The 15,074-nt window shown below is 42.6% G+C and overlaps 1 protein-coding gene across 1 annotated transcript; it reads right to left on the bottom strand.

Annotated features, from left to right (window-relative positions):
* Window positions 1-10,694: 10,694 nt before the first annotated feature.
* Window positions 10,695-14,172, bottom strand: CUNH15orf48 (chromosome unknown C15orf48 homolog). The gene is made up of 5 exons (XM_012442405.3): window positions 14,099-14,172; window positions 13,921-13,983; window positions 13,669-13,754; window positions 12,611-12,671; window positions 10,695-11,302 (listed from the first exon to the last, which is right to left on the bottom strand). Exons 2-5 carry the CDS (start codon window positions 13,954-13,956, stop codon window positions 11,234-11,236), a joined length of 252 nt encoding a protein of 83 aa, XP_012297828.1. The 5' UTR covers window positions 13,957-13,983; window positions 14,099-14,172; the 3' UTR covers window positions 10,695-11,233.
* Between the last annotated feature and the right edge of the window lie 902 nt (window positions 14,173-15,074).

Raw genomic sequence — 15,074 nt, 5'->3', positions numbered from 1 at the left:
ATGTCTGAACAGTGGCTGGAGCAGCCTAGCTGGGACAGGCATTCCCACCCTTGGGTCTTCCATGCCTGGCTTGATCCTGCTCTCCAGATAGCATGACTATGACTGACAGGTTAGGACTGTCCTAAAATACAACTGACTGTGTGAGAATTCTCAAGTACCAAATGTTACAAGGAGTAGAAAGCTTTAGCACCATGGTTCTCATAGTGCAGTCCCAGGCAAGTGCAGTGGCTCACGCCTGTAATCCCAACATTTTGGGAGGCTGAGGCTGGAGGATAGATTGAGGCCCAGAATTCAAGACCAGCCTGGGCAACATAGTGAGACGCCCATCTTTAAAAAATATTTTAAAACAATTAGCTAGGTATGGTGGTGCATGCCTGTAGTCCCAGCTACTCAGGAGGCTGAGGTGGGAGGATCGCTTGAGCCCAGGAGTTTGAGGCTGCAGTGAGCTATGATCAGGCCACTGCACTCCAGCCTGGCTGACAGAGTGAGGCCCTGTCTCCAAAAAAAATTAAAAGTTTTTTTTTTTTTAAATCGATTTTAAAAAGTGTGGTCCCCAGATCAGGAGCGTCAGCTTCACCTGAGAACTTGTTTGGAACCCAAATACTTAGATCGCAGCCCAGACCAATGAAGCAACAACTTTGGAGTTAGGACCCAGCAGTCCACATTTTAACATGCCTTCCAGGATTCTGACGCACAGCTGAGGTTTGAGAACTGCTGTTCTTGGGAGAAAGTTAGCCAGATTTCTAGTATGGTTTGGGGGGCTTTGATTTGGTGGCATGGAGGGTTCCCTGCTCTCTGGGTTAGCTCTGACATTCACCAGTGGAGGAGGAGTTTGTGAAGCATATGGTGATAACCTAGCTGTGAAGTTAACTGCACACTCCTGCTTCACTCGTTTGCATCTTGCCCTGGAGAGGCAAGATTTATTGCCAGGACGGTCTTGTTGCTGTGGTAACTCTTGCATTCAGGCTAGGCCCTTCCTCTGTGGGGGATAAATTTACATCACTTAGACGCTAGGTAAACTCAATGTCCTTCTCTGTTTCCCAGAACCCAGAAAAGCCTATTTATTGTCCCTGCAGTGATAAACCGAATCAGTGCCCTGGCCCAACTGGCCTTGGTGTATATTTCTTTTCTTTTCTTTCCTTTTTTTTTTCTAGTTTTGATCGGGTTGCCAAGGCTGGAGTGCAGTGGTGCAATCTCAGCTTACTGTGACCTCTGCCTCAGCAGTTCTCCTGCCTTAGCCTCTGAGTAGCTAGGATTACAGGTGCATGCCACCACACTCAGCTAATTTTTTGTATTTTTAGTAGATACGGGGTTTTATCATGTTGGTCAGGCTGATCTTGAATGCCTGACCTCAGGTGATTCACCTACCTCGGCCTCCCAAAGTGCTGGGATTTCAGGCGTGAGCCACCACGCCCGGCAGCTGTATTTCTTACAGTGTTCAGGAGCTCCCAATTTTCTGTTTTAGAAAAAAGTAAATTGAATGTTATATTTGGGGTCAGTGTGGCGGAAAAGTTAAATATTAAATTTGAATTCAATTGAACATGGACACACGCAATGGTCACCAAGTCCGGAACAGGTTGTGTGAGCCCCTTGCGGCATTTACCCGGTGCTGTTTTGGAAAAAATCTCTATTTCAGTCCATTTGTATATGTTAGTTATTGAAAAACAATAGGCAATCGGAGAAATAAGTTGACCTTTTTGTCCCAGTCATGAAGGTGACTGGACCTCATGCCAAACAACTTGTTACAAAAAGAGCTAGGGTTCCAGACTCCGCCGAAGCTCCGTGAGACCGCTCCTCGTCTGTACACAGACAGGTGGCCGGCTCCGGAGCCCAGGCTATTGCCTCTCAGTCTGGTGGTGAATCCACCATAGTCTGGTGAGTGTAAATATATTTTCCTTTCTCCCCTTCCCATTGCAATTTGCTTATTATTATATCATTTGCTTCTTGCATCCGCACTGTCATTTACATGGGATAAAGCTTGTTTAGCCTTAAAGGTATTGTGTGTGTGTCTTTTCTTCTCTCCTCTCGAGTTTCCTGCACAGAACAGTCGGGTACTTCATATGATATAAAAAAATTATGCTAGCCTCCATTATTTCTGCAAGTGACACAGCAAGTAAATGTGAGGCAAATTCTTTTGTGTGTGTGTGTGGGGAGGAGACACCATTCATATAAAATTTATCCTTTTAAAGCGTACACTTTGGTGGCTTTTAATTTTAAAAGTGCATGGTACCACAACAGAACTTTCTGGAGTGATAGAAATGTTCTATAGCTAGTTTTGCATGACTATTTCATGGGGACATAAAATTATCAAATTTCTTCCTTAAACTGAATAATTGAGGCCGGTTCATATTATTGTATCTCAACTACACCTCAATTTAAAACTAATTTTTAATTATTAAATTAAAATGCTATTTTAATTTAATTAAACATTTTTTTATTTAAACAATTTCTAAAATAATAATTTTAAAAGCAAACAGCACTACTTTTTAAAAAATCTGTCATGATTAAAATGTGGGAAACATACAGTGGTTGACTCAATAAAACTGTCTCCAAATTAACAAGCAAACAATAGGTCACATTTGCCTTGTGGTATTCATTCATTTCTTAAATCCATTTTTCATTTCTGTTAAGGATATTCAGATAACCAAAGATCTTATAAGTCAGGTGAACTTGCCTGCAGCAATAGAGCCTTAATATACACCAAGAAATAGTATCAACTTTGTGATTACACACTTTAGAAACATCATGCTGCGGGGTGGGGATGTAACAAAAGAAAGAAAGAAAGAAAGAAAGAAAGAAAGAAAGAAAGAAAATATCATATATATTACTTGATGTAAATACAGAAAAGTTGAGTTTTTTTTGCTTTAGCTTTTGAGACCAAGTCTCGCTCTGTCACCCAGGCTAGAGTGTAGTGGTGCGATTTTGGCTCACTGCAACCTCCACCTTCTGGGCTCAAGCAATTCTCCTGCCTCAGCCTCCAGAGTAGCTGGGATTACAGGCGTGCACCACCACGCTCTGCTAATTTTTTTTTTTTTTTGAGGTGGAGTCTTGCTCTGTCACCCAGACTGGAGCACAGTGGTGCAATCTCGGCTCACTGAAACCTCCGCCTCCTGGGTTCAAGCAATTCTCCTGCCTCAGCCTCCCAAGTAGCTGGTACTACAGGTGCCCGCCACCACACCTGGCTATTTTTTTTTTTTTTTTGTATATTTAGTAGAGACGGGGTTGGTCTCAAACTCCTGACCTTGTAATCCACCCTCTTCAGCCTCCCAAAGTACTGGGATTACAGACATGAGCCACCATGCTTGGCCTTACTTTTTAAAATAGTATGCCCACTCTCCAAATAAGCAATAGCCTATTATACATGTAATATATTATATATGTGGTAAAATATCTTATTATATATTCACCAGGTGAATGAGCAAGTTGGTTTTAACATGTCTGCGAGAATTATATACTGTTTGGGATTTTCCTTGATTTTACTCTAATTTTCATCTTAAATCTAAGTCGTGTGCACACAGACAAATGATGTAGTAAAACATGACTAAGATTAAAACAAAAATAACAGTTTTAGTTTCTAGAGAGAAAATGATGCAATTATCTGAGGCGATTTTCTAAGCATGGGAAAAAGATATTATAAGGGACAATCATACCAGAAAAACTAATTTCATTCCGAGAAAGAAAATAAACTATTATCTGAGTAATGCTTTAGTTATCGGGCCCAGAGAGGCATTGAAATGTGACAGTGTGTGATGGCAGTCACGTCCTTGAGCTAAGTGGACTACCTCTTGAAGCCACTTGCTATGTGGGCTCTAGACTAATGCCAAGCAGCCATAAAATACCATACACTGGATACCTATAGTTCAATGATGTACAGCTAATCATTAATCAGTGTTATTTCTATAAACCAAGGAGCACTCCGCACCTTTGTCAGCCCACTTTTTGTTTCCTTTTGCCCTATAAAACCTGCCTGCAGCAAACACTGGTGGGAGCACTCTGCAAGTCAACTGGGAAGTGTGTCCTGGGCTGCAGTTCCCAATCTTGGCTCAGTAAAATTCTCTCTGTTAATTTTGCCTCAGTTTCCTTCTTTAGGTCGAGAATTCCTACTGCTATCTTAGGTACATGCGCTCAACTTCACTTCCTTATTGAAACCATAGATGATGACTTTTTTTTATTTTTTCTTTTGAATGTGAGAACATATGTAATGTGCTGTGTTAATATAGTGATTACTAAAATATGCATTTATTTATTTTGTTTTTTTTGTTTTTTTTTTTTGAGACGGAGTTTCGTTCTTGTTACCCAGGCTGGAGTGCAATGGCGCGATCTTGGCTCACCGCAACCTCCGCCTCCTGGGTTCAGGCAATTCTCCTGCCTCAGCCTCCTGAGTAGCTGGGATTACAGGCACGTGCCACCATGCCCAGCTAATTTTTTGTATTTTTAGTGGAGACGGGGTTTCACCGTGTTGACCAGGATGGTCCGGATCTCTTGACCTTGTGATCCACCTGCCTCGGCCTCCCAAAGTGCTGGGATTACAGGCGTGAGCCATTTATTTAGTTTTTGAGACACAGTCTCACTTATCAGCCAGGTTGGAGTGCAGTGGTACAATCTCGGCTCACTGCAATCTCCATCTCCTGGGTTCAAACAATTTTCAGCCTCCCGAGCAGCTGGGATCACAGGTATACACCATCACGCCCAGCTAGTTTTTGGTATTTTTGTTAGAGACTGGGTTTCCCTATGTTGGACAGGCTGGTCTCGAACTCCTGGGATCCAGTGATCCACCCACTTCTGCCTCCCAAAGCGCTGGGATTACTGATGTAAACCACCATGCTGGGCCTTATTTCTAAGAAGATATGTATGTTTTTGCTATATCTTTTCTGGATGTGAGATCATCTGTATGTGTATGTGTGCAGGGGTTCTTATTTTAAGCTAGGTATCTATGTAGGTGAGAGTGAATATGGGATGTATTTACCTACAGCTGTGTGTGCACTCTCTCCAAAAGGTTTGTAATTGGGGCGTTGTGAACCAAAGGTGGGCCAGGAGTCACTGGCTATGCATAGATTTCAAACAGAGCTGGGTATGCATGGGTTTGAAACAGGCAATGCTCCCACTCATGGAATGTAATCCTAAACACATCAGCAGTTTTAGAGTGATAATCTCCTTTTTTTCAGACAGGCTCTTGCTTAGTCACTCAAACTGCAGTGCAGTGGTGCAATCTCGGCTCACTGCAACCTCCACTTCCTGGGTTTAAGCAATCCTCTCACCTCCTCAGCCTCTTGAATAGCACCACAGGCATGCATCACCACACCCAGTTTATTCTTGTATTTTTTGTAGAGACAGGGTTTCACCATGTTGCCCAGGCTGGTCTCAAACTGCTGGACTCAAGCGATCTTCCTATCTTGGCCTCCCAAGGTGCTGTTATTACAGGGATAATCTTTTTTTAAAGGAAGAAGAGAATACTTACTGAACAGCTAGTCTATGTTAAGCACAACTTTAGGTACTTTATAGCTATTATTTACTACAAGTAATCTTTACAACTAACATAAGCAGGTATGAACTGGCCCAGTTTTATAGATGAGGAACCTGAGGCCTTTCCAAAGCAAAGTAGTAAGTGACAGAGCAGCCTGATTTCTGAGCCTGTAATTTCATTCTCTACCACAGTTTCAACTAAAACGTAAAATAATTTCTTCAATAAAATGAAAAATGATGAGCTCTCGCTCATTTCTAGTGATATGGAATGCGATTTTAACTTTTTTGCTCGGAAAGCTTCATATTTGATTTGTATGTAAAAGAGAATTACAGATGTTTGCTTAAGGCTTAACACCATAAAACTGAAAGGACCCTGGGCTTTGGTTTCATTGCAAACAGCAGCACCTTCCTGACAGGGAAGAGCACTCCTTCTCCTCTGGGCTCCTCCACAACTGTCTTTCCAGGTTCTCCTCCTCCTTCCCTGTCCTTTTCTCCTCAATCTCCATCATAGATGGACCCTCTTTCTCTGCCTGCCTCTTAAGAGTCTTCATTTCAATCTTTGTTTCACTCTAGAAGCCCTCCCTGGGCAATCTCGTTCATGCCCCTGGTTTTACCACTCTTTAACCTGTTTCCAGGTGTAGCACCTAGATGGCTCTCTGGGCTCTCCAGCGAACAATTCCAAAGCCTAACTGGTTTTCTTCTTTATCCCCTCCTCCCCACATTCCACATTTTCTCCTGTATTTCTGTGTTGGCATCATCACCACCCAGCCTTGCAAGGGAGAAATCTGGGAGGCATTGGGAACAGCCCAAGCTGCATCCAGTGAGTCTTCATTTAATGAGGTTCTGTCATTTATTTCTCCCCAAATGCTTGCAAGTGCAACCTTTCTTCTGTCCCCTCCACCATGGCTTTGGTTAGTCATGGCCCTCATCACTGACCTCAGGACCATGGCATCAACTGGTCTCTGGCCTCCAACCAAAGCTCCTTCCAGTGCACATCATCTGCCTCCAGTTGCTGTTGCCAGCTCCCCACTGAGTAGACCAAGCTTGTCCAACCTGAGCCCCTCGGCCACATGCAGCCCAAGACAGCTTCGAATGTGGCCCAACACAAATTCTTAAACTTTCTTAAAACACTGAGGGTTTTTTGTGTGTGTGTGATTTTGTTCGTGTATTTTATGTGTGGCCCCAGACCATTCTTCTTCCAATGTGGCCCAGGGAAGCCAAAAGATTGGACACCCCTGACAGTAGACTATTACCTCCTCCCTCAACTTAAAACCTTTTTCTGGTTCCTTTGTACCTGCAAGATAGTAAGTACAAGCGTCCTACACATTCTACCTACTTCCTTTTCTCTATCTCTGTTAATGTTAAAAATTCCCTGCATTGGTCAGGTAGGATGGCTTATGCCTGTAATCCCAGCAATTTCAAAGGCCAAGAGTTCAAGACCAGCCTGGCCAACATGGCGAAACTCAGTCTCTAGTCTGTAGTCCCAGCTACTCAGGAGGCTGAGGTAGGAGGATCACTTGAGCTGGGGAGGTGGAGGTTGCACTGAGCTATAATTGCACCACTGCACTCCAGCCTGGGCAACGAGAGTGAGACCATCTCAAAAAAAAAAAAAAAAAAAAATCCCCTGTATTAAACTATTCCAAGTTTCCAAGAGATATCATGCTACTTTAGGTGCCTCTGTCTCCATAAAAACATGCCTCTACTTCAATTGCCTTGCTGACTCGTAATGATCTTTTTTTTTTTTCCCAAGAAATCAGCCCAAATAGACTTTCAGGGATTCACCTTCTTTGGGAAGCTTTCCTTCAGACCTTGTGCCTCTCCTGTTCTTGCTTTATTGTCCCGGTGTTGCTCTCATGCTGTTTATACATGTCTCCCTTTCCTAAGCTATCAGAGCCTCGAGGCCAGCATAGCATCTAGCACACAGCTCATCAATTGTACAAGCTCTTATAGATTAACTACAGGAAAATTCATCATTCTTAGATTGTAAATAAAAAATTGCAAAGTCTGCATGTAAGAGAATGTTATCCGGATAATGTTCTTGTTAACTGTAGAGACAGCAGTTCTATAAAAGCTGCTTTGGAGTTGTTTCCATGACAAGTCAGTCAAGCACACAGTACAACTTAGACAAATGCAGCAAATAAACCCTGGATTGGATGATTCTAGAATTAAAAATACAGATATAAAGGATATTTTTGAGACAACTAGAGAAAAAAAGCTGATATTTATGATATCACTATATTTATGATAGGTGATATTATTGAATGAATGCTAATTTTCTTAGGGATGATAATGGCATTCTATGCTTAAATTTTTAGGAAAAAAGCCTTATGTCTGTAACTTGTTTTCAACATTTTGTTTTTCGAGACAGCGTCTCCCTTGGGTTGCCCAGGCTGGAGTGCAGTGGCACAAGATCAAGACTCATGGCAGCCTTGACCTCCCAGGCTCAGGTGATCCTCCCACCTCAGCCTCCCAAGCAGCTGGGACCACAGGCGTGTGCCACCACACCTGGCTAACTTCTGCATTTTTAGTGGAGATGGGGATTCACCATGTTGCCCATGCCGGTCTTGAACTCCTGGACTCAAGCCATCTGCCTGCCTTAGCCTCCCAAAGTGTTGGAAGTACAGGCATGAGCCACTGTTCCTGGCCTCAACGAGTTAATTTTAAAAAAGCATACATCTACAGAGACAGCTAATATGGCAATGTTAGTTGATAAGAAGTATGAGTATCCATCTTTCAATGTCCCTGCATATTTGAAAAATTTCACAAGAAAATGCTTGAGGGAAATGCTAAGAACACAACGACAACAAAACCCAAATTTTTTGAAATTTAAGCATCAACATTGCTTTTGACCTCTCTCCCTCCCAAACCTGCAGAATGGTACTGCCCATTGCCATGTTCACACCATCACATTTCAATCAGGTTTCTGTTTTAAAGTTGAAAGCCACGGTCATCCCTTGAAAAACACTCTATACTTTGCTCTCTTAGTTGGCCAACTATCACTAGGCTGTTCGTTTTTATATGTGTAAATATTATATTCGACTTTAGAAGCTTAAGCAAATAAAAATGTGCTTCCCAACTGCTACATGTAATTCCTTGAGATCAACTATCAGAGACTTTCATCTGAGATGATCTGAGGTGATAAGGAAGCAACAGAAGTTGGCAGCAGTCTTGCTTTAATCTTCTCAAAGAGTTGCGAAATTCCTGGCAAAACCTAGTTATTTTTTATTGCTGTGAAGGTAATGCTGGAGCCAAAAAAATAATACCCCAAATGAAGGCCACAGAAGCAGTTTCTCTGCCTTCCTGCCTCTTACCTCTGATTCTTCCCCAGGTGAGCCATAGAAACTAGAATCCCTTTTCTCCAAGGTGGGTCATAGAAGCCAGAATCCCTTTTCCTGAAAGCCAGGCATAAAACCTAAATACATTGCTCTTAACTTTTCCCCACCTTTCTATGTAACAGCTGGCCATAAAGAAATTATGACACTCATTCCTGAGGGATCCTACCCCTACACCGGGCAGGAGGAAATGCTACAGATAGGCCTTGGTGAACTTCCCCACACAGTCTATTCTAATAGCATTAGGACCACACCCTTTTTGTCCTATCATATTCCTACATCTACATTTCATTGAATATAAGCATAAAAGTGAATAGTTTTCCCTGTATCTTTGGGTCTTCATTCTGAAGGCTTCCATGTCAAGTAAAACTAAGTTTGCTATGCTTTTTCTATACCTGTCTTTTGTTATAGGGGTGTCAGCCATGATCCAAAGGGGAGGAAAGGGATCACTCCTTTCCTCAAGTGATCAGGCAAGTGGGTCACTTGAGGTCAAGAGTTCAAGACCAGCCTAGCCAACATGTTGAAACCCTGCCTCTACTAAAAATACAAAAATTAGCCTGGTGTGGTGAAACATGCCTGTAATCCCAGCTACTAGGGAGGCTGAGGCATGAGAACTGCTTCAGCCCAGGAGGCAGAGGTTGCAGTTAGTTGAGATCCTGCCACTGTACTCCAGCCTGTCTAGCCTGGGTGACAGAGCAAGACCCTGTCTCAAAAAAAAAAAAAAAAAAAAAAAAAAAAAGTTAACGAACCTAGGTGCCTACTTAGGAAAACCAAAAACATGGCCACACAAAAATTTGTACATGGCGGTTCATAGCAGCATTATTCATAGTAGCCAGAAAACAGAAACAACCCAAATGTCCATCAGCTTGAAAATCGTGCATCCTTACAACGAAACAGTACTGCCAGAAAAAGTAATGAAATACTGATAATATAGACATGGTACAAAATGGATGACTCTTAAAAACACTGTACAAAGTTAGGTTGGGCATAGTGGCCCACATCTGTAATACTAGCACTTTGAGAGGCTGAGGCGGGTGGATTGCCTGAGCTCAGGAGTTCAAGACCAGCCTGGGCAACATGATGAAACCCCATTTCTACTAAAATACAAAAAAAAAAAAAAGTAGCTGGGCATGGTGGCGTGCCTCTGTAATCCCAGCAACTTGGGAGGCTGAGGCAGGATAATCACTTGAACCCAGGAGGCGGAGGTTGCAGTGAGCTGGGATTGCACCTTTGTACTCCACCCTGGGTGACAGGGTGGACTCCATCTCAAAAAAACAAAAAACAAAACACTATACCAAGTTAAAGGAGTCAAACCCAAAGGTCACGTATTACATGATTCCATTTACATTAGATGTCCAGAATAGGTAAATCCATAGAGATGGTTTATTAGCATTTCCCTGGGGCTGGGAGCAGAGGAGTTGGGACTAGGGAAATGACTGCTAATGGTACAGCGTTCTTTCTCGGGTGAGGAAAATGTTCTGGGATTAGATGGACATTGTTGCACAACTTTGGGAATATGCTAAAAACCACTGAATTGTGCAGTTTAAATGGGTGAATACTATGGCATGTGAATTGTATCTCCATTTTAAAAAAGTCAAAAAATTAAAAAAGCAACTTTCTTATCTCATTTTTAAGGACAGTCTGGGGAGTTGAGGGGCATGTTGGATATAAGTGTATCTTCAGCCTTCAGGTTACCATTGGCCAGAGGGAAGAGTGGCCCCAAACTCTGAAGCGTGCTGGCAAGGAAGGCTCCCCATCTTCCCCTCCCCAGTCCCCACAGGAGCATCACAGTGTGGCTTGGCATCTTTAGGGCCAATCTCCGTATGCCTTGCATTCCAGTTCACCTCCAGGATCCCAGCACTTCCTCCAAGTCAATCTTCACACAAGTCTCCAACCTCATCTCCTTTACCATCTTTTATTCATAGCCCACCAAATTTTGATTTTGTTACCTATACTGCAAACAGGTCTCAATAAACTAGTAGTGAATGAACAAACTTAGAAAAAAAAAGCTTACACAGAAATCTGTACTGGATATTAATTAAAAGATGAAATATCATGGTTCAAGTGCATTTTTCTCCCATCAAAATATTTTCTCTTCCATTTAAATATGTATCTACTCTGTGAGAAATCTTGCACAAATGGCATTGCTGACCATCTAATTCACAAAGCTTTATAAATTTTAAGAAAAACATTCATGTATCATAAACATAAAATTTCAATATGCAAGATTCAAACTTAAAAGAAAATAAGCACTAACTTTTGGACAATGCAGTTATTGCTGCACTCCTTTAATTCCTTATCCGGAGTCCAAAAAATGTAGAGAAACCCTAAAAATGTAGCAGAAGCACTTCCGCACACTGGTGTCTAGAATCTAGTTTGTGCGAAATGTTTCCACTAGATTTATAGAGTACTCTTCAAAACAAAGAGGTGCGGACTGCTCATTTGGTCGCGCTTCGGACCTTCTGCAACTCTTCAATGGGCTTCCATTCTTGGTTGATTGTTACAAGCTGAAGGGAAAAAGGGGAAAAAAAAGTCTTGTTAAAAATTTGCCTTTCAGCTAGGCACAGTGACTCACGCCTGTAATCCCAGCACTTTGGGAGGCTGAGGTGGGCAGATCATGAGGTCAGAAGCTCCAGACCAGCCTGGCTAACATGATAAAACTTCATCTCTACTAAAAATACAAAAAAAATTAGCCAGGCATGGTGGTATGAGCCTGTAGTCCCAGCTACTGGGGAGGCTAAGGCAGAAGAATCGCTTGAACCTGGGAGGCGGAGGTTGCAATGAGCTGAGATTGCACCACTGCACTCCAGTCTAGGCAACAGAGCGAGACTCTATCTCAAAAAAAAAAAAAAAAAAAAAAAAAAACCTTTCATATGCATGTCCTACTTTAGAATTCGTCCACACTCCCCTTTGGAAAAAGCACCACCACTGTGTTTGTAGTCAAAGAACTACCTCTTTCCATCTCTAAAACATGCACAAAATAGTAATATGAGCTGGTTTCTATCAGTTCATCTTTTTTAAAAGCCCTTGGGTTCCTAAGGGTTATAGAATCAGAGAGAAAGATCAAACATATGTGCCCTACTTGCACTTAGCAGTATACAGATTTTTTAAAATTATTATTTTTATTATTATTTTTAAAGACGGGGTTTCACCATGTTGGTCTGTCTGGTCTTTTACTCCCGACCTCAGGTGATTTGCCCGCCTTGGCCTCCAAAGTGCTTGGATTACAGGCGTGAGCCACCACGCCCGGCCCAGATTTTTTTTTTTTTTTTTTTAAACACAGTCTTGCTGTGTTGCCCAGACTGGAGTGCAGTGGCACATTCGCAGCTCACTGAAGCCTCCATCTCCACCTTCGCCTTCCAGGTTCAAGCAATTCTCATGCCTCAGCCTCTCTAGTAGCTGGGATTCAGGTGCATGCCACTATGCCTGGCTAATTTTTGTATTTTTAGTCAAGATGGGGTTTCACTATGTTGGCCAAGCTGGTCTTGAATTCCTGACTTCAAGTGATCCACTTTGGCCTCTCAAATTGTTGACATTACAGGTGTGAGCCACCACACCTGATGGGTATCCAGATTTTTAAGTTTGCCAGGTATTATGTGGGCCATAAGTTCAAAAAAATGTGTCTGCTCCTCATGAGTGGCTGGACAATGCTCCTGACATACAGTAGGCTCTTAAAATTTCCTCATTTTAATTACTCAATGAAGGTACAATTTATCTAAGTTACGGAACAAGGGTAAGGTATTAAATCTATTTTGCTGACAAAGGTGCTAAGGTTTGGGCAAAATTGAAATAATTTGTTTTTAATTTAACAATACCTTTTGAGGTACAGTAGGGTCCACAGTTTCCCAAGGTTCTGGATTTCCTTTTCGATCAATGCTAAAATTAATACAAAGCCAATTAAATATTAAAACATGTGAATTTAAACCAACACTAGTACTCAGTCTATAAACGTCCCAGAGACAAAACAAATTTCATACTTAGGCATTCGTCTGCTAATGATCAGGAACCATCAGTAGTAACTAAAATTGATGGAAAATTCTCTAAGCGAGTTTCATGGTGTGGCTCAAACATTAAGGATCAAATCCTCTACAGGGTAGGAGGTCTGTATTCTCTTGATTGGGATACACTGTGGAAGGATCCCACAAACCAAATAACCATAGGAGTGGAAGTGCCAAGCTAAGGACGTGGAACAATGTTCTTATCTCAGTCTGTGGGAGGGACAGAGAGGCTAAGATTGAACTCTGCAGGGGGTGAACTCCAGGGCTCTGAGCCCCTCTGCCAGAGATTAGAGGACCGCCCTCTCCAGCCCTGCACCAGCCTCCATCGGTTTCAAGTTTATTTTTTCCTCATATTCCAGGATACATGCTTTTGGTTTTTACTTTCTTCTATCCAAAGTTGAGATTAGGTTCATCGAAGACAACTGAATCTACCAATTCTACCACACTAGTAAAAATCCAATATGCTAAAATTTAAAATTTTAATTAAAATGATTGTTTTATGATACATATCCCCCGAAACCACTGAAGAACTTTGCATTTCAAAACTTAAAAAAATTTTAAAAATCAAGCTTTACTTCACTGCCAGAGAGTGAAGAGCTAATGGGTAAAATAATAAAGACAAGAAATAAACTAATTTTATTAATATCATGTTTTTTTAATTTTTTGTTTTTATTTTCTTAAAATTTATTTTTCTAATTTATATTTTCTGACCCACTGGTATACAATATCATAAGATTTTTCTGATAAAAGATGCTTTTTAACCCTGACTCCCAGTTCACAATTTGGCATTCTTATCCATGGGAAAAAATTAATTTCATAAACTAAAGGTAAACCAAACACTGCAAAAACGTTTTCATAACTTGAGACCTACTTACATCACATCGGTTTTCCGAAGAGAATACACAGCGAAAGATGAGGCTCCACTGGCCGCCAGAGTCATGAACACCACCAAGGGAACGAGCTAACAGGTAACAGGTGGAGGAGACACATTCGGACATTTCAACATTGAACATTTGAAGCACAACGAAAAGGCTATATTTATTTTATACTTTCTTCAAAATCTGTGCCACCTTTTCATCTTTAAAGTTAAAACTTTAGTCAGATTTTCAATTGTTTTAAAAACTTACTTCCTTGTTTTTCTTCAGGAATTGGAAAAAGCCCATGACGACTTCAGCGTAGAATTGCCAAATCTAAAAATTAAAAACCCAAAATATCGATCGCCCTGGTGGGCGCCAAACGGTCCACCGCGCTCCTCAAGCCAACCGAAGGCCGGCACTTCTGCGTCTCTGCCGATGGGAGACTCACCTGGACGCGGAGCGGTGCGCACGGACGATGGTAACGCCCGAAACCGAATGGACCGCCGGCCGCCCCACCGTATATATAGCGACCACAACCGCCCCGGGAGGGCCGGGCCAGCGCGCTCTGGTCACGCGCGTGGGGCGGGGAGCGCGCGGGACCTGACTCGCTTTCCCGCGCTGGGCACGCGGCTTTTGGGCGCCCCCTGCAGGACGCCGTGCTGCTGACGTGAAGCGGCCGAATGCGAGCGCTGGCGCCCCCTGTCGCTAACCGGGGTCCTTCTTACCCGCCGCCCCCGGTCGCACTTGGCCACCCTGGCGCTTGTGAGGAGTTTGGAGGTTTGGGGAGTAGGAGGTAGAACCCCTGAGAGCAAGGAGAGGGCTGATGGCCAAGGTCTGCGGGAAAGTCAACTTTTCTAAAAGGGGAGCCGGGCCAGGCGCGGTGGTTTAGGACTGTAATCCCAGCACTTTGGGAGGCTTGAGGCAGAAGGATCACCAGAGTCCAGCCTGGCCAGCATGAGGAAACCTCGCCTCTACTTAAACAATAAATAAATAAAAATAAAAATAATTAGCGGGCGTGGTGGTGCATGCCTCTTGTCTCAGCTACTGAAGAGGGTGATGCAGGAGAATCCCTTGAGCCCCGGCCTTTTAGGTTGCAGTGACCCAAGATTGAGCCACTGCATTCCAGCCTGGGCAACAGAGCAAGACCCTGTGTTAAATAAAATACAATAAAACAAAATATTTAAATAAGCAAATAAACAATCAAGGGGGTCCGGAAAAATGAGCCACAGAGCCGAGGGTTCCAGGAGAGTCTTCCAGGTGCAGGCGGGTAAATTAGAATTAATCCAATCACATTAAAAGCTCCAAAATGTGATGCTGTGCACATACGGAGATCACTAAAATTTAATTGTAAAGTTTATTTCGGAATAACTCCCAGGGCGTCCTTTTTCCCCGCAATCAATCAATCAATCAATCACCCTGGGTGA

This window comes from Aotus nancymaae, unplaced genomic scaffold (genome assembly GCF_030222135.1).
Source record: "Aotus nancymaae isolate 86718 unplaced genomic scaffold, 86718_ANA_hifiasm-v0.15.2.pri h1tg000062l, whole genome shotgun sequence".
In the NCBI taxonomy this organism is placed as follows: Eukaryota; Metazoa; Chordata; class Mammalia; order Primates; family Aotidae; genus Aotus; species Aotus nancymaae.
This window is presented reverse-complemented; position numbering and strand designations above follow the sequence as displayed.

Coding starts and splice junctions, on each gene's coding strand:
- CUNH15orf48 (XM_012442405.3), bottom strand. CDS start 13,956: ATGGGCTTTTTCCAATTCCTGAAGAAAAACAAGGAA. Junction 13,755..13,920: donor TCCTGAAGAAAAACAAGGAA/GTAAGTTTTTAA, acceptor GTTACCTGTTAG/CTCGTTCCCTTGGTGGTGTT. Junction 12,672..13,668: donor CTTCGGAAAACCGATGTGAT/GTAAGTAGGTCT, acceptor TATTAATTTTAG/CATTGATCGAAAAGGAAATC.